Below are 24,653 nucleotides of genomic sequence, written 5' to 3'. Positions count from 1 at the left end.
AGAAATTAATTATTATTGTTTTTTTAAACATATAAACCCAGACAACACAGTTTACTAAGCACCAAGAATTGTTATTTCAAAAAATCAATAAAATATATTAAAAAGTGAGTTATAGAGTTATATGATATAGTAAACAATGAAATGATTGCTGTCTGCCATGTATATTTTAATGGAGGAAAGCAAAAACCTTCTGTTAAGGCAAAAAAATTCATATATTCTTTCCTTTGAGAACTTTCCCAATCTGTGATACAGTTTATTATAAACTTTGCAGCTTATGGGTTCTATTTTGAGACAGCCTTTCAGTCAGTCTTGAGAATGGGAAAAGCTAGAGAATTCTACTACTGGCAAATGGTTGCTGCTAATATACAAATGTGTGAAAATACAAGAAGCAGAGTAAGATGCTATTGGAAGCTCTCTGATCTAATTACAATACCAAGAGAGTAAAACAGGATATATTTCTGTTCAATAGTTATATAAAATTCTTTATTAGATGTCTGGAGAGAATAGATTAATATGCCTGGCAAAGATTTTTTTCTATTTTGCTTTATGTAGATGATGCTGTCACCTTGTCAGTGACTCTGATTGGACTCAGGAGAGCTTTTGAGGCCACTATTGCCAAGAGAAGTCATAAAACAAAAAAGTCATATTTTCCCCCAACAGGACTAAGATCCATAAATGGCATACAGACAGCCATAAACAAGCTAAATACTTAAACTTTATAAGAATTATTTTCCAAACTTCACGAAGAGAAATGTTTTGTTGCAAAATCAACCACGGAATTATTATATAATAGGATCTTATTCCAGCTCTGTTCCATTGACTTTTTTTTCTTTTTCAGTCCTGCATTCCTAATGCACTTTCAAAACTAGAATCAAAATTGAATTCAATGTTTGGTTAGCTATCTTGACTAAGATAAGGCTTAAGATTAGGCTAAGGTTTAGTTTTGCACCGGTTGTGTTGTTTCTACCCTACTAATATCATCTGATAACTTTAGAGTTACACAGTGAAAGACCATTAAAACAAACTGAATTTATATAGCCTTGTACCCATGTATCTTTTGCATCTGTGATCAGAGAAGATGAAAGAGGTTATAAAACAAAGGATCTGGAACATAGAATTTCAGAACAATCTAAGTCAAATGTTACACTTTTATCAGCTTCTTAAACAATTCCACACAATTGATCCCAATTATTGATGGGCGTTATTTACCCCTCAATTTACCCCTCAATTTTTTGCCCATGTGATCAGGTGAGATTGAATTAACAATCCTGCTATGAATATTACTCTACTGAACTAATTCTACTTTCCTGAAAATTTCACTGAGATGAGTTTTATATTTAGCTTATAGAGACTCCTAAGATTACCTTTTTAGTTTCAAAAATTTGTTCCCTAGTGACAAAGTCTCATTACAACTTGTATTTCACACAGGACTGCTGGCAACAAGAGACCTGAATTAAGTTTGTAAGTGTAAATTTATACTAATTAGTATTAGTGTATTATCATTCTATTTTAATAAACAATGTTTTAATTATTTATCTTGTCTTTGACTGTAATAAGCATTGACTTGATTTGAAGTTTTAATTACATTCTTGTCTAACATAATAAAGTTTGGACTTCATTATGACATTATGGGTTCTTTATTGATGGGTTTAGCTGGTTGGATCCTTCAAAAAATAATCTGTTTTATATGACTTTGTTTCAGTATGGTGAATTATGCCAGTATGTGATCACTAATTTAGCAAATCATGGTTAAGAGGTACGTGTGAACCTAGCTATTGTGATTCCAGCAAGGCTCAGATAAAGATCACTGGAAAGGAACATTCTTTCTAACCTGAAGCTGCTCTGCTCTGTGTCTACTTGCAATCTTAAATTATGTAAGAAAGCAATTACCTAAGGTTACTGCTGTTAGAGTGGGAAGAGATTGTCCACTGCTATGCATGGAGATGGAATAAAAAAGGGTGATAAGCTTTGCTGTGATAATTAAATTGCAGATCTTGTTTGTGAAGAAATGTATTGATTTATTAGAAACAATTTAGTTTACCCAACAAGCAATGCAGAGACTGGCTTTAAGAAGTCTCTGGATATTTTTTCATTTACTTAGCCTATTGGTTCATTGCTGTGCCTTGACAGTTATCTGGCAGAAGTGATCCATGAAACCCTGATTGATAGTGTTTACATTTTTAATTGCCACATTGCTCAAGAATGGTAGTGCATGATGGGCACTGTGAAAAATTAAAGGGACTTCTTATCCCTGTCTATGCTACTTGGAACACTAGATGTAACTGATTTTTCAAAATTGTACTGAGGCAGGTAGTTGTGGAAGATTTTGTCAGGGTGTTAGGACTTCTATAGTTGCTCAAAGATGCTAAGAGCTGATAATGGCCCTGCATTAAGTTAGTTACTATGAAAATATGAATCTGAAATCTTAATCCAGTTGGTGGAATTACCCATTAATCTTTGCTAAGGAAAATGAATATAGGCAGCAGGTTAATAATGAAAAGATCCACGAAACAAATCAGATATAATATGACTTTAAGATAAAGTGCACAAAAAAACTATTTGAACACAATTCTAATACAGTTCTATTTGAAATTTTGCTGCCATTCAGTTCTAAAAAAAAATAAAATAAATCCGATTGTCTCAGGCTTTCCAGGCACACGTACATGCCTGTACTAAATATACTCTTTGTTTATATCCTTTTTATACAGTTTGCTGTGTGAAGCCCCAGTATTCCATCTGTATCTCCTAACATAAGAGGCACGAAAGCTTGACAGACATCCAAGAATATTGTACATCCAGCTGCCTGGCTTATGTCCTAAAATGTTCTTGCTGCTTATGTTCAGTGTGTGGTAAAATATATATGTGAACTGGAGAGAATTCTAGCCAACCTCTCTTCTCCATCAGCCCCCCTTTTTGTTTTAATTTTAATAATTGCGTGATCTGCAAATATTATCATTTGCCTGATTATAGTTTGTTGAATAAGCCACAGTTCAAATGTTACATATATCTTGCTGTCTTGAGAATTGCATATCAAAATGACTAAATTCATACCAGCATGTTAGACTAAAACCTAACAGAACACATTATGTTTAATATTGGTGTGAATCCAGCATTGTGGTTTATAAGCCAGCTGTGACTACTAATTCACTTTTAGTATAACCCATAGTTCAGTGCAGTTTTTTTAACCAAGCATATGTGTTGAAGTGTGTTGGTACCCTTTTGTTTTTTTCAGAAATGGAGAGACTGTAAGTTTTAGTCCCCTCCCCCCACTTAGGCACAAAACCAGCCTGATGACCTTGGGCCAAACACTCTTTCTCAGCCCTAGGAAGCAGGCAATGGCAAATCACTTCTGAAACTTTGCCAAGAAAACTGCAGGTATCTGTCCAGGCAGTTGTCAGGATTTACCATTGACTCAAAGATTTTCAAATATGTTACTTACCTGCTCAAAGTTATCCTTCTAGAATTGTTTTTACTACAGATGTTCCTCAACTTACAACCATTTGTTTAGCAATTGTTCAAAGTTAGAAGAGCACTGAAAAAAATGACTTACAACTGGCCCTCGCATTTACAATCGTTGCAGCATTCTCATAGTCATGTGATCAAAATTTGAGCGCTTGGCAGTAGGCATGTATTTTTGACAGTTGAAACATCCCAGGGTCATGTGATTGCCATTTGCACCCCTCCTGACTGGCTTCCAACAAAGTTAATGGGGGAAGCCAGATTCATTTAACAATTGCATAATTCACTTAACTGCAATGTTTCGTTTAATAATCATGGCAAAAAGGTTATAGAATGGGATATGACTCACTTAACAATTGCCTTGTTTAGCAACAGACATTCTGGTCCCAACTGTGGTCATATGTCAAGGATTATCTGTATTGTTTTGCCAAGAGTTTTCTTAAACCTGTGTTCTGAAAAGGCTTTTTTTGTTCAGAAATTTGCAATGATTTTGATAAAATATCTGAACTTTAAAGTTGAACACTGAAGTTGCATCTAATTTAATTGTTTTATCTTAAATAACACATTGCTTCTAAAGGGAATGCTTTGATTTTTGCAAATTTTATGTATAGATTTAGTTGCCTGGTTCACATATCATGGTATTTACTAAAATATGGTTTGCTGTTTGTAATATGATATGCTATATAAATCTAGATAATGTGGTTTATTGATCATGGTTTGTGGTTTATATATACACACATACATACTGAATTGCTACTAATTCAAGAATTGCAATAAAGTTCATCTTCATCTTGGTATTTATTTTTTTAATTTTTAAAGACAGTATTAGAACTGGCCTGGCTGCATATCTGATAGCCTGACTGTTGAACATCCAAAAATGGCAAACATGGGAAATACTTTTAGAATCAACCTTTGTGTCATTAGTATGCAAACCTTGGAGTTTTAATTACATATGTTGGTACTCAAAGCATACTTCCATGGTCTTGCAAGAACGTTAAAAGAATCAAAGCAGTTTACCCTTCAGTGTTCAGTAAATTTACTTTTAGTGGAACTATGAATGAATAGTTCTCCAGCACTGGAGATGGAGAATCCACCAATGGGTTTAGACTGTGTTCCTGCCCAATCAGATCAAGTCAGCAAAAGTTGCAACGCCTGTCCTGGGCTAGAGTGTCCCAGTCTCGACTTGATCTTGCCCAGTTGGCTCTTAGGCAGGTAGACTACCATTGGTGGATATTCCATTTTCTCTGAGGCTCCTGGGCAGCGCTGAATTCAGCGCTGTTCCAGACTGACTTCTATCATTACTGATTCCCTTTTCCCTTTCTTCAGTTTTAAAAGGGCAGCTGCCTTTTTCCTCCCACTCTCCCTTGGCAGCAAAGCTCCAGTTTCTTCATTTTGTTAGCCTCACAAGACTTACCTTCCTCTCTCCCCACACAGCACTGGGATCAGTGCTGCAGCCCCTGCCTTCCCTTGTTGTTTTGCTTTTAAGCCTGTTAAGCTTCCTTTTTTGTTCGGAGGAGCCTGCTGCTGCAGCTCCAACAGACGGATGCACGTGTGACATCAAGGAATCGGCCGATCTCCAGTCAGCTGGGAGGCGGCCGTTTCAAGCAACATGTACTCGGGGAGTGCTTAGACGAGCCCCCCGAGGCCCCTAAACACAGTAATCTCCTTCAGCCGAAGGGCAGCCATTTGAAGCGGCACGCAATCGGAGGTTGCTCGGACGAGCTCCTCAAGGCCCCTAAATGTGGTTATCACCCTCAGCTGGAAGACTGTTGTTTGAAAACGGCGTACAATTGGAGGTTGCTCGGACGAGCTCCTCTAGGCCTCTAAACGCGGCAGATGCCTTCCAATGAGTCATGAATGCCCCGTTTTTGAGGGCAGTTTTCTCCGAGGCCTGCAGGGCCAGATTGTTAAATTTCTGACGCCTGAGGCCTAGTTGCCATTCCCCTCACATGGATGCCATCTTGCGGACTGCGTGGCCACTCGATTCCTCAACAAATCCGGAGGAGGGGACCCCTTCCTCCACCCCTCTATGCCCAATCAATTTGGCCTTAAAAGGGGGGACAGTATCTGGCATCCCACAAAAGAGGAGATACAGGAGCACCTACCATTTGGTGGGCGGCCACCATTTTGTGTACGACCGCCATTCTCCAGCAGGATGGCTGTAGAATCCACCTGATGGGTTCATGACAGCCTTCTAGCCCAACAGACTAGGTCAAAACTTTGGCCACACCCCTCCTCTGGGCGTGACTCCAGTTTTGACTTAATCTCGAGCCCATTAACAACAGAAGATTTTAGCTCCGCAGATAGTCAAAATTATTTGAGTCAGAATTCTACATTCACCTTTAATTGCAATCTTTATTTGCTGAGTGAGCACAGGAGGACGATTCCGGTTGCTGGCTCTGAGCTCCGAGCTTTCTGGCAGATACAGCGTTGTGAGCGTAGCTGTGCAGATCGCACAGAGAGATAGGCCCTTTGTTACTCAGCCTTGTCCTTTCAGCAAAAGAAAACAGCTGAGACGCGCTTTTCCGCGGCCCCCGGAATAACCCGCTGATCCACGGATCGCCGTTCGCGCGAACGGAGAAGTTCTAAGGTTTTTTGTTGTTGACAAAGAACATTTTCCCTCAGCTGAGGTGCGACGGGCTCCGTGGTCTCCGGAACGACCGGCAGAACCGCGGATCACCCCGTTAACCAAATAAAGGCTACAGCGGGCCAAGGGAGATCTTCTTGACTCCCATCCCCCCCCCACCATTCCTCTGACCACCCGAGTAATTACCTCAGCCGTTTTTACACTACACGCTACAATCGCCATTTTAACCTCGTGGCTTTCTGACAGTTGACAGTTAAGGGGCATGGCCTTCTCCCTCATCGCCATTTTGAGCGTGCTCAGTGTTGTCCTCCATTTTAGGTGGAGCAACCACCGGAGGCTCCCTCAGGCATTCTCTGCCTTCCTAGCAACAGAGTTATATATAAAATAAAATTTAAAAAAAGCAAAAAAAAAGAAGGGAGAGGGAAGAGAGGGAGAATAGAGCTTACCTTCTTTACTCCCTTGGGTCTGTTTTAACAGCCCACATATTGGGGGACAGTACAATTACTCCAACCAATTTTTATTGGTTTATTGTTAGTCACTATCCTTGGTGGAGGAGTGCGAGGAAATTCCAATTTAATCCCACTTGTTCTCTAAGGTGACCTTTGTCACCAGCCTTACAGGATCTGTCCTCTCAACAAAGTACCTGTCCATCCGGCCATTGTGTTGGTGTCAGAGTCTGGCTTGTAGCCTCCAACCTCTGTAAGTGATCTGCGTGTCTGTTTTTCCCCCCTCCCCAGGTATTGCTACTCGGGGTACCTGGCCACAATGGCAGATAGTGTCTCGCATTCAGCTATACAGGGTCCCAAACTGCCCCCCCCCAACAACAACAAAAGCACAGATCTACAGAGTCTGAAATGGGGGGGGGGGAAGAAGGCCAAAACAAAACATATTTCCCAGAAAGGACCCTCCAAAACAGCTGAGCGAAAGGCCTCGAGGAGACATTTGGCGCTTGAAAGACAATTCTCCAGGGCCCAGAGAATCAGATCCAATGAGGCTGACATGGTTTCCCCTGCCCCATTGGAGGCCCCTATACCAGAACCTACTTCTCAGGAAGTCCTCAGAACTTGGTCTCCTCTGGGGGAAACTGAACAGGTGGATTCTCCTCACTCCTCATCACCAGCATCTTCACCAGACCATACTCCACCTGTACCTGCATCTAACGACAGAGCTCAGGAGGACATATGGTCTGCCCAATTTCAAGTATTTATGCAGAATGCTTTCTCCCAATTTACGTCCTCTAAAGGACAATTAACTTTTCAACCCCCATCCCTTAAAGGGCGGAACAAAGATCCTGCTACAAATATTTCTGAGACCTCCTCTCAAATAGGAGAGGTGGAATCCATAGACCTAGACATGACTAACATGCCCCTTTCGGAGGATGAAGGGACCACTCCTGAGCAGACAACAAACTCTGGCCTTTTTGACCCTTCTTAAATCCCTGTTAATCAAGGCAGTTTCCACTGTCAATCTAACATCAGTTCAAGAGGAGAATCCTTCCACAAGTAAGGAGGCTAACTCCCTTTTCGCCAAAAAAGTAGCACAGGACAAGTACATCCCTTGTCCTGAGGTATTTCGCACCTCTGTAGAGGAGCAATGGTCTTCCTTAGCAGCACCACCTACGCCTAACAGCGTGGAGAGAAAGTTATTTATTTATTTATAAAATTTATATGCCGCCCAATCCCAAGGGTCTCAGGGCGGCGTACAAAATTAAAACAATAATATGACAATAAAACAATAAAATAAATACATTCATACAGCGTGTCCGATCATATCCCGCCCCCCCCCCGGGACATCAGCCCCAGGCCTGCCGGAACAGGAGAGTTTTAATGGCTTTCTTAAAGGCTGGCAGGGTGGGAGTAGTTCGAACCTCGGGGGGAAGTTGATTCCACCAGGTCGGAGCCACCACAGAAAAGGCCCTTCCCCGAGGGCCCGCCAGCCGACATTGGCCGACGGGACCCGAAGGAGGCCCAATCTGTGGGACCTCACCGGTCTCTGGGAACTGTGCGGCAGTATGCGGTCCTGTAAGTAACCTGGCCCTATGCCATGAAGGGTTTTAAAGGTGATAACCAACACCTTGAATTGCATCCGGAGATCCACAGGAAGCCAGTGCAGCTCTCGGAGGATAGGTGACCCGTGGGCGTACCTTGGCGCGCCCACAATCGCTCTCGCGGCTGCATTCTGAACCAACTGCAGCCTCCGAATGCTCTTCAAGGGTAGCCCCATGTAGAGCGCGTTACAGTAATCCAGTCTTGAGGTGACAAGGGCATGAGTGACCATGAGTAAAGCCCCCCGGTCCAAATAAGGCCGCAACTGGTGCACCAGGCGAACCTGGGCAAAGGTCCCCCTGGCCACAGCCGATAGATGTTGTTCCAAATTTAGTTGTGAGTCCAGGAGGACACCCAAGTTGCGTGCCTGCACTGAGGGAGGTAAATTTGCCCCCCCCCAGGACTAATGATGGACCATCCAGTTGACCTTTGGGAGGCAAAGCCCAGAGCCACTCGGTCTTGTCAGGGTTGAGTCTAAGCCTGTTCACCCCCATCCAGACCCTCACATCTTCCAGGCACCGGCACATCACGTTGACTGCTTCACTGAACGTGGCTCCTTCCTTTTCCGACTTGCTGGAGGTCCCCACAGTGGATAGTCCCCTGATTTCACTTTTCTCCACGTCTGCTATTCCAGGGGACATGGCAGAAGCTCTGAGAGCGGAAGATAAGAAGTTTGAAACTCCCTCCATCGCACGCACCTGGCCTCAGCCTGGGCAGCCAAGGCAGCAACTTCCTCATCTTTCTTCGCCAGGGCTTGTATTATGTGGCTTCGCGAGCTGCAAACCACTGTACCACCTGATCAGGTCAGAACTCACCAAACTTTGGCCAAAGTACTGGCTGCCTCACAATACATGGCAGATGCCTTGTTATACGCAACCAAATACGCCGCAAGGTCAATAGCAGCCCCGGTAGCCTCTCACAGACTCCTATGGCTCAAGAATTGGAAAACTGTCCTAAAAGGCAAGTGGCGTCTATCAACTTCCAAATACAGTGGGTCACTCTTGTTTGGATCCATTTTGGATCCACGTGTAAGTGAAAGCAGGTACAAACGTAAGATTCTAGTCCACCCCTCAAAAAAGCTGGATAGAAAAAACCCACAAGAATTCCGCAGACAGGGATTCCGTCCCAGCAGCTCCTGGGAGTGGAGACAGCCCTTTCGAACGGGGCAATCTTGGGACTGGTCTAGAGGCTCACGATCCTTCTATCAGACACAGGATCGTTCCCAGGATCGCCCAAACATGGGAGCCAGAGGCCAATTCCAATCCAGACATCCCTTCAGGGGATCGGGAAGTCGATCTTTTAAGCGTTCCAAGTGACGCCAAACAAGACTCTCCCAGAGGAGGTCGGTTGGGAAAGTTCACCGAGGTCTGGGAGCAGACCACCAACGATGCCTGGGTATTAGAAACAATCAGGTACGGTCTCACCTTAGAGTTCTACTCTCCCCCACCAACCCGTTTCATCAGGTGTCCCCTCTCCAGAAACTGCTCGAAGGCAAGACTAGTAACCTCGGCCATTGCTCACCTTTTGTCAATTCAGGCCATAGAAGGGATACCAAAGGAAGAGGAGAGGAAAGGATTCAACTCCATCCTCTTTGTGATCCCAAAGACCTCAGGAGGGTGGAGGGCGATACTGGACTTAAAGGGACTGAATTATTATGTAACCTACAGGAGGATCAAAATGCAGTCCCTAAAGTCAATATTAGCCAGTATCAGGAAGGGAGATCTCCTATCCTCAATAAATCTCACGGAGGCATACCTGCATATTCCCATTCATCCCAAATACCGCAAATTTCTCAGGTTTTCATACGCTCACCGGCATTACCAGTACAGGGCCCTACCCTTCGGACTCTCCTCAGCCCCAAGGGTATTTACCAAGATACTAGCAGTCATAGCGGCCCATCTCAGGATGATGCCGGTGCACGTACAGTTCTACCTGGACGACATCTTAATTCAGTCCAGCTCTCACGAGCAAACACAATTAGTCATTCAAAACACGATACACACACTGCAGAATCACGGATTTTCAGTCAATTTCGAAAAAAGCCACATAATTCCCTCAAGAAAGCTTCAGCATCTGGGAGCAGTAATAGACTCATCCCGTTGCAAAGTATATCTTTCCCAAGAGCGTCGTATCAGTATCTTGAAACTGGTCCATCAGGTTCAAAAAGACAGGAAAGTGCCCCTGGCACAGCTATCAAAACTCCTGGGGAAAATGATATCTTGCATGGGCATCGTTCCATGGGCAAGACTCCACTCCAGACAGTTACAGTGGGTCCTCCTCCCGTATCAGAGAAGGAACCTCAGTACCTCCAACAGGAGGGTTACAGTCCCACCTCACACACTGAGGTCCCTAAATTGGTGGATTTCACCCATGATGCTCAAGGGAAACATATTCAGGGAACCGACAGATGCGAGTCTATTCGGATGGGGAGCCCATCTGGGAACTCACCTCGCTCAAGATCAGTGGAAACACTCGGATCTCATTCACAACATCAATTGGCTGGAACTTCGGGCCATACATCTGGCCCTCCGTCGATTCTCCCACCTAGTAATGGGAAAACATGTTCTCGTTTTAATCGACAAGGTGGCAGCAAAGGCCCATGTCAACAAGGAGGGAGGAACAAGATCCTGGGAATTGACACAGGAAGCATCGGCTCTAGCTCGATGGGCAGAATCAAATTTGGGTTCCATCAAGGCGGAACACATTTCAGGGGAGGCAAATCTCCAAGCGGACTCCCTGAGCAGAGCCAAAGTGGACCATGCGGACTGGCGCCTGGATCCGGCTCTGTTCGAGGAGATCTCACGGAGGTACGGTCGACCGCACCTGGACCTATTTGCCATGCCAAAGAACACACAACTACCCAGGTTCTTCTCCAGATTCCCGACACCGAGAACGGAGGGAACGGACGCTCTCCGATGTCAGTGGCCGGCGCAACTCCTGTACGCCTTTCCACCACTCCCATTGATACCAGCAACAATACGCAAGTTGATCCTGGAAGGTGCAGAAGTAGTCTTGATTGCTCCACATTGGCCACGACGTCTGTGGTTTGCCGACCCGTGGAGGATTCCTCCGGACCGAGTGATCCTCAGTCAGGGCAAACTCGTACATCCAGACCCTCAGTGGCTACAACTAGCGGCTTGGCACTTGAGCGGCAAAGTTTAGCCAGGTAATCCTACTCACCCGGAGTGATATCGATCATTCAAGCTTCAAGGCGTCCTTCGACAAACAGGATCTACAATGCTACATGGAAGGGTTTCTGCAGGTGGTGTTCAATACATCACTTGGATCCACTCTCAGTTACTATCCCGAATATCTTGGATTACTTGTTAAATGGAATAAATAAAGGCCTGTCATCCAGTACCATTCGTAGACAGTTAGCGGCCATCTCAACGGTACTATCCTGTGACAATTCAAGCCCCTTGTCTCAACACCCGGCGATTAACACCTTTCTAAAGGGAGCAGTCAATACCAGACCACCTGTAGTACATCGGTATCCTTCTTGGGATTTGACTAGCGTCCTACAGCCTTGACATCAACCCCATTCGAGCCTCTCAAATCATGCTCTCTATACCACTTATCCTTAAAGGTAGCCTTTCTAGTGGCCATCACTTCAGCTAGAAGAATCTCAGAATTAGCAGCACTCTCAGTCAGAGAGGATCTATGCACTTTCTTCAGGGACAAGGTGGTCCTTAGACCGGACCCTGCGTTCATCCCAAAGGTAAACACCATCTTCCACAGATCTCAAGAACTAATTCTTCCCAATTTCTGTCCAAAACCCACACACAGGTTAGAACATCGATGGCACAAACTAGACGTACGTAGAGCTCTGTGTAACTACATAAAGCGTACTTCTTCTTTCCGTAAGTTGGAAGCACTATTTGTTTCCTTCCAACCATCGACTATGGGGAAGAAAGTTTCATCTTCAACGATAGGTAGGTGGATTAGAGCGTGTATAGCTCAAGCCTATTCCTCTCAGTCAATTCCAGTGCCCCCACATGTCACAGCTCACTCAACACGCAGCGCTGCCACATCGGCCGCGTGGTCTACACAAGCCTCGGTGGAAGAAATTTGTAGAGCCACAACTTGGTCTTCTCCCTCGGTGTTCGTTAGACACTACCGTGTGGATTCCTTTGCGGCGGCGGATGCTGCCTTTGGTAGAAGGGTGTTACAACAGGTAGTCTCTGCTCAGGATCCAGTGGCCTAGACAATCTCTCCCAGGGGGACATGAGGGCTTTGGTATGTCCCATCAGGTGGATTCTACAACAATCCTGCTGCAGAAGGGGCGTTGTCTTACCTGAACACCTTTTCTCAGCAGGATGATGTAGAATCCACACACCCCCATACAAATAGTCTAGGCAGGGGATTAACAAGGAGCTACTACATAGAATTCAACAAGCAACTCTCGTCTCAGTCAAAACTGGAGTCACGCCCAGAGGAGGGGTGTGGCCAAAGTTTTGACCTAGTCTGTTGGGCTAGAAGGCTGTCATGAACCCATCAGGTGGATTCTGCTTCATCCTGCTGAGAAAAGGCATTCAGGTAAGACAACGCCCCTTTTGTGAACACACAAGGCCCTCCCTATCTCAGAGGACACTATCTTGGAGCCTACTCTGAGCCTCTTTACCTCTGCGGCCACCATTTTGAGACCCGTGAGGTCTCAGCTTACCTTAGAGGGCTGGGTTTTCATCTCCCTCTCCTTTATCCTCCCTTATCCTTTACCAATCGCAGCCATTATATTGGAGGATATCTAGGCCGCAGCCACACAGGCCTGCAGGCCCAGCCCATTCCAGGCTGCATGCAAGGCTTGCTCTCTATTCGGATTGTCCTTCAGCAGACTCAGGTATACCTTCTCCTTCAGATTAGACCTCTTACTCAGCCTCTGCTAAGTCTCAAGTCTAGACTCTGGTGTCTCCATACCTGGCCACTTAGAGGCGGGCAGCAGCTACTGTGCATTGCACCGGCTTGGTGATTGGGGGGGCAGGGCAACCAGTACATCCCCTGCCCTTGACTTCCTCCTTCCCGCCTAGCAGTTTCTGGATACCAGGTGTACCCTATCGTGCACCTGTGTTTATCCATAAGAACAGCAGTCTCTGGATACCATGGGTACCCTATCGTGCACCTGTGTTTATTCAAAAGAACAGCAGTCTCTGGATACCAGGGGTACCCTATCGTGCACCTGTGTTTATTCACGAGAATGGAGGATACTAGGCCTCTCACGAAGGACGTCTTGCCGACTTCATCGGCCCCAAAATGGCACAAGTCCTCCAACCAGGAGGCCACAGGCAAGATCTCGGCCAAGACCAAGGCAAGATCTGTGGCAAAGACCTCCAAGAGGGCAGAAAAGCAAGCCAGCAGGAGACACCAGGCGCTAGAGAAGGAATTCTCTAAGGTACAAAGGCAGGCCAGGATCGAGGCTACACAAGCCGAAGCGTCCTCCTTCGATTTACTCCTGAGTCCCTCCACCTCTTCCCAGAAGGTCTGGTCAACAGGAGAACCTCTCTCCTCCCCTGCATCTGGTGACACAATCTGCCAGAATCCCATCTTTCAGCCTTCCGCTTCAAGGGCCCAACACTCAGCCCCTGAAGCCACCTTCACTCCCACTGTGGCTGGACTCAGGGCAACCGAACGAGTATCCTTTCCCATGGAGGACCACCTACAAGCGCTGATTGCACCAGCTGTAGAGCGTGCTCTCGATGCCAGATCGCAAGCACCTAGGTCAGCCTCGGTCATTTCCCTGCCGATTCATCAGTCAGCTACCGAGATTTACCACGCACCTTCTTCCCCTTCTCAGTCCTCTTATTCCGAGGCCTCATACTCTCGCGAGTATGATGCTGAACTGGAGGTCCCGATGTCAGAGGAGGAGGAACCTTCCCCAGAAGAGGAGGAACCTTCCCCAGAAACACCATTGTTTAACTCTTCATTTTTTGTTCCCCTCCTCCGCAAGGCCAGCTCCACATCTCATATCAGACCTAATCGCTCAACACCGGCAACGACATCCACACCAGACTTGGAGGCGGACCCGGTCTTCACCGAACCGGTAACAACACAACACCGTATTCCTTGTCCGCCCACGTTTCTAAACGCAGTCCGGAAGCAATGGGCATCCCCAGGCACCTTTCCTCTCCCCACTGGCAATGAGAAAAGGCTATTCAACGTTTCCCAAGATCTGGCGGATGCTCTGGAGGTACCCACGGTGGATGAACCCTTAGGTCCCTTTGTATCCCCCACTGCCATTCCTGGCAATGTATCTGAGGCTCTCAAGGCAGAGGATCGCAAATGTGAGCTCACCTTCCGCAGAACCCATCAAGCTGCGGTGTGGGCTATTAGAGCAGTTACCTCTGCATCGTTATTTAATAGATCTGCTCTCCTCCGGCTTAGACAGCTTCAGGCCAGGATTCCAGTGGAGGATATCCGCACACATCAGGACCTGAGCAAGCTGGTGGCAGCCATGGAATATGTTTCTGACGCCACACTGCATGTCGCCAGATTCTCCTCCAGGGCCATGGCATCAAACGTCACTGCACACTGTATGCTCTGGTTGAAACACTGGCATGCTGATGCCAAGTCCAAATGGTGCTTATCAGCAGCCTCTTATCAGGAAGGGAAACTATTCAGGGAGGCTCTGGATCCATACCTTACAGAGAACAAGGACAAGCGTAAGGTCTTGAACCATCTTATCAGACGCTCTGACAAACGAGCCAACACCTACACGCGGAGGCAGTCCTTTCGTGCTGGAGCCAGGTCCAATTATTCCCATCCCAACCGCCCCTTTCCTGTCAGACAGTACAGACAGCACGACAGACCGGTTTCTAGACCCAGGCAACAATTTCAGGGCAAAAGGCCCTTTCGTGGGAACGGCCGCCCATTCCGCCGATCCAGGTGACTCTCAGGTGGCTCCTCCCATTGGGGGCAGACTTTCTCTCTTTGCCCAGCAATGGGAGGCCACCACCACAGATGCCTGGGTCCTGAACACCATTCGTCATGGACTGTCCCTGGAGTTCATCTCCAACCTGCCAAACCATTTCCTTGTCCTCACTTAAGGAATTCCACAAAGAAAATAACTGATGCAAGAGGCCATTCGTCACCTCTTGAGCATCGGCCATAGAACTGGTGCCGTTGGATCAGAGAGGTCGGGGATTTTACTCCATTCTCTTCATTGTCCCCAAAACCTCAGGGGGATGGAGAGCTATACTAGACCTAAAAGGGTTAAACTACCATCTTGCATACCGAAAATTCAAGATGCAAACGCTCCAGTCCATCTTGGGAAGCGTCAGAAAGGGAAACTTCCTGACGTCCATCGACCTCACGGAAGCATATCACCACATCCCCATCTCTCTCAACCACTGCCGATTTATAAGTTTCGCCTACAAAGGCCACCATTACCAGTACAGAGCACTCCCGTTCGGCCTGTCCTCGGCTCCAAGAGTATTTACCAAGATCCTGGTGGTTCTAGCTGCTCACCTGAGAATGGTGCCTGTTAGAGTCCAGTGTTACCTGGACAACATTCTGATTCAGTCATCGTCGATCCAGGCCGCTCAGTCAGACCTCGAACTGGTGATACAGCTGCTACAGAGTCATGGGTTCTCAGTAAATTTCATCCAAGAGCCATACGGTTCCCACAACCAGGCTACAACACCTAGGGGCCATCATAGACACGGTGGAATGTCAGGTCTATCTATCCTAGGAGTGCCGGGACAGCATATGGGAGTTGGTTCTCCAGACACATAGAAGTCGAACAGTGATGTTGGCCAGCCTCTCCCAATTGCTAGGGAAAATGATTTCAGCCATAGCAATCGGACCCTGGGCCAGGCTCCACTCCAGGAACCTTCAGTGGTTCCTCCTCCCCTTCCAGATGCCAACATCAGTTCCTGTAATCGAAGGGTAAGAGTCCCTCTTCAAGTCTCATGCTCCCTCCATTGGTGGCTCTTGTCGGCCATGCTCAAGAGGTCCTACTTCAAGGAACCCGATCGCCTCACCCTTACGACCAACACCTGCCTGTTCAGGTGGGGAGAGCACCTTCGCTCACAGTGGGCCCAAGGCCGATGGTCCTGCTCTGACTTTCGGCACAATATCAACTGGCTGGAGCTCAGGGCCATACACCTGGCACTCCATCATTTCCGCAGCACGTTGGCGAAGCGCCATGTATTGGTCCTCATGGACAACGTGGTGGCGAAGGCCCATGTGAACCGGCAGGGGGGCTCCCAATCCCATGCACTCTTGACCGAGGCCCTTCTACTGGGCTCCTTGCCTCCATCAAGGCCGACCACATATCAGGGGAGGTGAACACACAGGCAGACTTCCTGAACAGGTCGACGGTGGACCATTTGGAATGGTGTTTCCATCCAAGCTTATTCAAGAAGATCTCCCACCGCTTCAGATTGCCAGTACTAGACCTCTTCGCTTCCCCAACCAACGCTCACTTACCGAGGTTCTTCTCTTGTTTCCCATCTCTAGGGGCAGAACGGACAGATACCCTTTGGAGCCCGTGGCCAGAGGGGCTACTCTTTGCTTTCCCCCCTCTCCTCTTCTTCTGGCGGTCGTCCGCAAGCTCCTTTGGGAGTGGGTGGAGATTCTACTTTTGGTCCCGTACTGGCCGCAAAGACCATGGTTTGCCGACCTTGTGAACCTTTCTGTAGCGGCGCCATGGAGAATTCCTCTGTACCAGGTCTCGCTCAGCCAGGGGACCCTTCTTCATCCAGATCCCCATTGGCTCCAGTTAGCCATCTGGTGCTTGAGCGCAGGGTCTTAGCCCAGGAGTCCTGCTCGCCAGGTATCATTTCCATAATCCAGGCCTCCCGTTGTCCCTCCACTAACCATATATATGAGGCCACGTGGAGGAATTTCTGGTTGTGGTGCACGATTCATCACTTGTCCATTTCGGACTTAACGATTCCAAATATTTGGGATTACCTTCTGGAGAGTCTGGAGAGGGGTTTGGCTCCAAACACATTGCGCAAACAAGTTGCTGCTGTCTCCACAATACTTACCTGTGACACCGAGGTATCCCTTAGTCAACATCCGTTGATTCACTCATTCATCAAGGGTGCCACAAACACCAAGCCCTCTGTAGTGCATAGGTATCCCTCTGGGGAACTGCCGTGGGTCCTCTGGGCTCTCACCAAACTACCCTTTGAACCTATCAGGACATGTGATATGAGATACTTATCGCACAGGGTAGCCTTCCTGGTAGCAATTACTTCTGCATGATGGATGTTGGAGTTGGCAGCACTCTCCACCAGGGACGACCTATGCATATTTCACCGGGACCAGGTGGTCCTTCGGCTGGACCCTACCTTTCTTCCTAAGATCAATTCTCTTTTTCACAGGGCTCAGGAAATCATGCTTCCAGATTTCTGTCCTAATCCATCACATACTCTGGAATGACAATGGCACCTTCTGGACGTTCGCAGAGCACTCCATTGCTACATCTCACGGACGGCTGTCTTCCACAATTCCGAAGCCCTCTTTGTTTCTTTCCATCCTTCTTCCAAGGGTCAGAAGGTATCCTCCTCCATGATTGGCAGGTGGATCAGGGCTTGTATTGCAGAGGCATACCAGTCTGAGTCATTGCCAGTTCCACGATGTGTCAGGGCCCACTCAACCTGTAGTGCAGCTACTTCTGTGGCTTGGGCCACTCAGGTGTCCATCGAGGACGTCTGTAGGGTGGCCACATGGTCTTCCCCATCGCCCTTTATACGTTGTTACAAGATAGGTTTGTCTCGCTAGAGGCCTCCTTTGGTAGGAGAGTTCTTCAACAGGTCGTACCTTGAGATATCACACCGGACCGGCCTGCTCCCCTCCCACAGCGACAGTAGGCTTTTGTATGTCCCATTGGTGGATTCTCCATCTCCAGTGCTGGAGAAGGGGTGTTGTCTTACCTGAATGCCTTTTCTCAGGACTGAGATGGAGAATCCATTCCCACCCTCGCAGGCTATTTAGGCCTAGGGTTACAGTTATGAGCCAACACGTCTTGCTGTCAGTCAATGGCTTCGGCTGCATCGACACTAGGACACTCCAGCCCAGGACAGGCATTGCAACTTTGGCTGACTTGATCTGATTGGGCAGGAACACAGTCTAAACCCATTGGTGGATTTTCGATCTCCGTGCTGAGAAAAGGCGTTCAGGTAAGACAACACCTATTTTAATTTACACCCAGAGACATTCCTGGCATCGTTATTGCTGGATTTCCTCAAAGTCATCAAAACCATTTCACTGCCCAGAATCATTCAGTGAGTGAAATGGGCGGTCTCTAAGTTTGATGTAAATAAAAAAATTTGGGTAGGCTTTAAAAAAGTAGTAGAGATCTGTGTTGTGATTTGGAGGATTAGTTTTACATTGATATGTTTTATAGCAATAACAATAGCACTTAGACCACGGGTCGGTAACCCGCGGCTCCGGAGCTGCATGCGGCTCTTTGTGCCATCTCCTGTGGCTCCGGAGCCTCCTCCCCTCCCCCTTCTTCCTCCTGCTTCCCCCCCAGGCTTCAGTCCCGGCTGGGGTGGCGGTGGTGGCGGGGGCATCGCTTCCTAGGCCATCCCCGGGCAGCTGACGGCCACACATCTCCGCGGGCCGGGCTGGGCAGCAGTCCTGGCTGGGGTGGCGGCAGGCGTCACTCCCTGGGCCGTCCCCAGGCCGTCGAGCTGACCATGTGTCTGCCTGGGCCGGGCAGCAGTACTGGCTGGTGCGGCGGCAACAGAGGCATTGCTTCCTGGCCTGACCCAACCATATGTCTCCCTGGGCCGGGCCGGGCTGCAGCAGGGGGGCATTGCTTCCTGCACCGTCCCCGGGCCGTTCCCTAGGCAGCCAAGCTCGCCACACATCTCCCTGGTCTGGTCCGTGGTGTCCCAGGTGTCTTTCAGTGCCTTCTACTGCCTCCTGCCCCCCTCCCCTCCCTGCCCCTTCGGCATCGTCTGCCTTTCTCTCTCTCTCCTCATCTGGAGAGGGGGAGGAAGAGGAAAGAGAGAAAGAGAGAGAGTGTGTGACTTGTTTGGGCGAAGAACCAGTGGGGGGCAAGGCGAGGTAAGTCAAAAGACGCAGAACTTTAGTGCTAGCATCTCCCGAACCCTTGTTATCCCTGCCACAGACTTAGCTCATCCACCCTCACTCTCTCCTCTTCTCTCTCTACGGATGAGGCTGCTCGCTTCAAATGGTTGGCTACCGAGGCCCAGGAGCCAGGCAGGCGGGCAAGTCTCAACCGCAGCATTTTGTTGCTGCTGTTGTTTTGTGCGTGCGTGGCGCTGGCTGGGAACAGAGCCAAGCAAGCTCTGTGGTTGGAAGTCCCTGCAGTTTAGGAGCCAGGATCTTCCCCCTCTCAGTCCCAAATCCCAAGCAGGATTAACAACATTGGGATTGGAAGTGAGCTGCGAGGAGATGGTTTGTCTCTCTTCCTCTCCTCTTCCCTTCCATGCCAGCTACTGAGGCTCCCTGCTGGGCGCAATCGGCCTGAAGCAGAGGAGAGTGAGGGGCCTTTCAAAGCGTGACATTGCAATGGATGGGACAGCCTTTCAGGAGGGTGTGGATGAACTGTAGCTTTCCAGATATTACTAACATACAGTGTTTGTCGTCTCTGCAGCAGAATCGATGAGAGGTGCTGGCATTTCTCTTTTTCAGAATGTGGTGAATCCACATTGCCCATCTCTAAGGGAGGAAGTTAAACGATTTGGTAGGTGAACTGGTTCTGTTAGTAAAGGAGAGGGAAATGAAGAGAAAAAGAGAGGGAGAGAGAGAGAGGAAGGAAAGAGAAAGAAAGAGGAAGAAAGAAAAAAGAGAAAGGGAGAGGAAAGAGGGAAAGGGGGAGAGAGAGGAAAGAAATAGAAAGGGAGGAAAGAGGGAGAAAGGAAAGAGGAAGAAAGAAAAGAAAGGGAGAGGAAAGAGAAGGGGAGAGAGGAAAGAGAAAGGAAAGAGAAAGAAAGGGAGAAAGAAAAGAGAAAGGAAGATGAAAGAAGGAGGGAGAGGGAGAGAGAGGAAAGAAATAGAAAGAGGGAGACAGGAAAGAAAGAGAGAAAGAGAGGAAAGAGAAAAAGGAAAGAGGACGAAAGAAAAGAAAGGGAGAGGAAAGGGAGGGGGAGAGAGGAAAGAGGAAAGGGAGAAAGGAAAGAGGAAAGAAAGAAGGAGGAAGAAAATAGAAAGGGAGAGGATATAGAAAGGGAGAGGGGGTGAGAGGAAAGAATGAGGAAAGAAAGAGGAAAGAAAGGAAAGGAAAGAAAGAGAAAGGGAGATGAAAGAAGGGGAGGAAGAGGGGGAGAGAGGAAAGAAATAGAAAGAGGGAGACAGGAAAGAAAGGGAGAAAGGAAAGAAAGAAAGAGGAAAGAGGAAGAAAGAAAAGAAAGGAAGAGGAAAGAAAGGGAGAGGGGGAGAGAGGAAAGAAATAGAAAGAAGGAGAAGGGAAAAAAGGGAGAAAGAGGAAAGGAAGAAAAAGGGAGAGGAAAGAGAAAGGGAGAGGGAGAGAGAGGAAAGAAAAAGGAAAGAAAGGGAAGAGGAAAGAAAGAAAGAAAAGAGAAAGGGAGATGAAAAAAGGGGAGGGAGAGGAGGAGAGAAAGGAAAGAAATAGAGGGAGAAAGAAAAGAGAAAGGGAGAGGGGGAGAGAGGAAAGAAAGGAAAGAAAGGGAGAAAGAGGAAAGGAAAGAAAAAGGAAAGGAGAAAAAGGGAGAAAGGAAAGAAAGGGAGAAAGAGAAGAAGGAAAGAGGAGAGAAAGGGAGAGGGAGAGGAAAGGGGGAGAGAGTAAAGAGAAAGAAGAAAGGGAGAAAGAGAGGAAAGAGAAGGAGAAAGGAAAGAGAAAAGGAGGGAGAGGAAAGAAAGGGAGAGAAGAAAGAGGGAGAGGAAAGAGAAAGGAAAGAAAGGGAGAGGAAAAAGAGAAAGGGGGGAAGTGCAAGAGAGACAGACAGACAGACAGAAGTGTCTGTCTGTCTGTCTCTCTCTCTCTCTCTCTCTCTTTCTCACTCACACACATACACACACACTGAGTGGGGGAAGAAGACTGGCAGACTAAGGGCAGAAAGAGGGAGGGGAGGGGGAGAGGGAGGGAGGGACAGAGAGAGGGGGGACCCTTTTGACATCTAAAACGAAGATAACCCTGCAAATATCCATCCATATATATATATATATATATATATATATATATATATATATATATATATATATATATATATATATATGTCTTTGGTTGTTCGGGTTTTCTCCCACGTAAAATAGGAAGTGTCTTGGCGACGTTTCGACGAAGTCCCATTCGTCATCTTCAGGCTGGTGCTTTCAGCTTCGTGCTTGAGCAGGCTGGTGCTTTCAGCACGAAGCTGAAAGCACCAGCCTGAAGATGACGAATGGGACTTCGTTGAAACGTCGCCAAGACACTTCCTATTTTACGTGGGAGAAAACCCGAACAACCAAAGACCTACATACAAATACCCGCGAAATACCCGCGAAAACCTCAGAAAACATATATATATATATATATATATATATATATATATATATATATATATATATATATATATATATATATATATATATATAAATAATAAAGGTAAAAAAGGATATATGCAGGGTTATCTTCATTTTAGATATCCAAAGGGTTTTGTGGCTCCCTGTGTTTTGTTTTCGGTGGGAAATGGGTCCAAGTGGCTCTTTGAGTATTTTGGGTTGCCTACCCCTGACTTAGACGTATATACCACTCCATAGTGCATATGGGCAGAATTAGCCTGCAGTACAAATTATTTACAAATAATTGTAAATAATAAATACTTTATGTGCTTGTTGCTGTTGCAATTAACTTTTTGTTTTAAATCCAGGAACTGTGTGTATACATTCACATAGATGTTTAACTTTCTCTCTTGCTCTCTTGATCTTTATTTATCCATTTTATTCTAAGCTAGAATTTAAGGTTTTCTTGATAGCTTTTTTTCCATTCAAAAACTTAATTCTTTAGTCACTTACGAAATCTATGCTGGTAATACCTTTATCCAAATATAATACTTGATATGAGTTCCAGTGAATAATATGCATCATAATTTAGGCTGTTTTTAAACCGCAGTTATATTCAAAAAGTACAAAAGTAGTTGTGAGTGGAAAAGGTCAGATAACATAATGTTGTCTTAATTGGTCTAGGATGATAGGCAAAATAGGCCTATTTTTATTTGATGTTAAGATTGTTATTCATTTTCCCTTTCTTGGTCTATTAGAATACAGGTAGTCCTCAACTTACCATCACAATTGAGCCCAAAATTTATGTTGTTAAGTGAGAAATTTGTTAAGTGAGTTTTGCCCCATTTTATGATTTTTCTCATCACATTTGTAAGTATTATTTCTTAAAACTTGATATAGTTCTTAAATTAGTAACATTGTTACTAATTGTGAAGTGAATCTGGTTTCCCCATTGACTTTGCTTGCCAGAAGGTCACAAAAGGGGATCACATGACTCCTGGACACTGCAATTGTCATAAATGTGAGTCAGTTTTCAAGTATCTGAATGTAAATCATGTGATCATAGGGATGCTGCAACAGTCATAAGTGTGAAAAATGGTCCTAGGTCACTTTTTTCAGTGCTGTTGTAACTTCGAACAGTCACTAATTGAACTATTGCTGTTGTAACTTCGAAAAGTCACTAATTGAACTATTGTAAGTTGAGGATTGACATTAGGCTGGGATTAAATCTTCATGGGAGATCTAGAGAGAGCTTTGTAGTCAGGCTAGGTGAGACAAATATTTGAAACCTGAAGAAACAAGGGTGGGGATAGAATAAGGGTAGTAAAAGAAAGATTGTGCTATGCTCTTAAACTGAGAATCTTGAAGTTAATGCTACGTAGAGCTTGCTTAAACTGATAATCTTTTTTTAATTAATTTTTATTATTTTATTTTCATTACAATCATAAGAAAAAAAAATTCAGATACATAAGAAGTTAAAATACAACACACAAATTCCGACATTGCTCACCCATTTCCCCCCAGACTGCATCCCCCTCTCATCTCTTCACTTCCCCCTTCCTTCTACCTCCTCCTCTCCTCCCCTCCCTCTCTCCTTCATCTTTCTACTTACTTATCCCTCTCCTCTTCTCAATCGGATGCGGTCTGAGGGAAAATGCCCGAGCAATCCTCTATCACCAAAATCTGAACTATTGAACATACTACCCATACTCTCCCCTCCCCCCTCCCCCCACCCCCTTCCCCCCCCCCCGACTTCCCAGAGCTCAGTACAGGGTTACAAAAAAAAAGAAGAAGAAAAGAAAAAAAAAGAAAACTAAACATAGTCAACTTAAATTTACTACTTATACAATAACCGGAATCCTAATAACCCTTAACTCTCTGCAAACTTGAATTCATAATTTAATAAAAATCCATTATTCATAAAATAAATGAAACTTTGTTGTTCCATACTTCTTCTGAATATATTCTATCCATCTTCTCTATACAGAAACATCTTTTTTGTGAATGGTCCTTTAAGTAAGCAGAAATTTTAGCCATTTCTGCTAAGTTAGAAACCTTGAATACCCATTCTTCTAAAGAAGGCAGAGAATCTTTTTTCCAATACTGACCCACCAATAGTCCTGCTGCTGTTATTAAATTCAGCATTAAAATAGTTTCTTTAACATCAAAATCCACAAAAATACCCAAAAGAAATAATTGGGGGAAACTGAGAATCTTGAAGTTAATGTTACATAGAAGTTGCTTAGACTTAGTTTCAGGTATAGTTTAAATAAAGCAAATAATGCAGAATCTAGGCCTCAGCAACATTTTGTGGTACTGGCAAAAAAAGGAGTCTAACCCATAAGGAAGTAATTCTGTAGAGTTTCTCTGAATTTTACTCAAAAACCAGGAGAAAACCAAAGCCCTGTTTATGGCACATAAATATTGATAATATGCTTACTCATGTGTAATGTATAATTAACACTTAAATTCTTGCAAGCACAATATCTTAGTCATTACAAATACCTTTATTCTATACATTATATGTATAGTTTACATAGTGATTTATGATGAATAGTATAGCTGTGAAACCAATTAAAATGGATCTGTTTAATAGCTAGCAAGCGATAGCATAAAATACTAATGTTTGAAGTGTATGGATGCCCAATTAGACAATTAAAAGGATACTTCTGTCATTCTGAATTAATATTCTTCAAATATACTTTTTTCTTGCCCCTTTTTATTTTTATCTACTGTTTTTGTTTATTGTAGTTATTTATTTATATCCTATTACAACCTAAGCAAACAGCAAACCTGCTCTTTAAAAAATATGAAAAATATTAACAGTTCCATTATAAGCATTAAAAATAGGAATAACAAATTTAGAAATTAAACATTAAAAAAATACGGATAAACAGATATAAGATAAAAAGATGGGCAAATTAGCTATCTAGAACAGGGGTGTCAAACTGGTGGCTGCAGGTCAGATGCATCACATGCATGCCACGCCCACCCCAGTTCCGCAAAGGCAAAAAGGTCATGATACGTCACGAAACATCATGTGACGCGATCGAGTTTGACACCCATGATCTAGAACATTCTATGGAACAGCTCAGTTTTTATCATTGACCTGAGTGCCATCACAGAAACTTTGGAAGAATAAGAGATTA

The 24,653-nt window shown here is 45.6% G+C and overlaps 2 protein-coding genes across 14 annotated transcripts in view; one reads left to right on the top strand and one right to left on the bottom strand.

Annotated features, from left to right (window-relative positions):
- The window catches only part of DEGS2 (delta 4-desaturase, sphingolipid 2), a 226,031-nt gene that overhangs the window by 33,714 nt on the left and 167,664 nt on the right, over positions 1-24,653 (bottom strand). The gene's annotated exons all lie outside the window — the stretch shown is intronic.
- Positions 1-24,653, top strand: part of EVL (Enah/Vasp-like) — a 227,488-nt gene that overhangs the window by 80,950 nt on the left and 121,885 nt on the right. For 8 of the 12 annotated variants that reach the window (XM_039339689.1, XM_039339686.1, XM_039339694.1 and 5 more), the window contains exon 2: positions 1,429-1,461. The exons of the other annotated variants lie outside the window; for them this stretch is intronic. In XM_039339689.1, coding sequence (XP_039195623.1) covers positions 1,429-1,461 — 33 coding nt within the window. The remainder of the gene's footprint in view (positions 1-1,428; positions 1,462-24,653) is intronic. 12 annotated transcript variants of the gene reach the window in all.

Source organism: Crotalus tigris, unplaced genomic scaffold (genome assembly GCF_016545835.1).
Source record: "Crotalus tigris isolate CLP2741 ecotype Arizona unplaced genomic scaffold, ASM1654583v1 scf7180000017737.1785205, whole genome shotgun sequence".
Classification (NCBI taxonomy): Eukaryota; Metazoa; Chordata; class Lepidosauria; order Squamata; family Viperidae; genus Crotalus; species Crotalus tigris.
The sequence above is the reverse complement of the archived record's forward strand: the minus strand, read 5'-3'. Positions and strand labels throughout refer to the sequence as shown.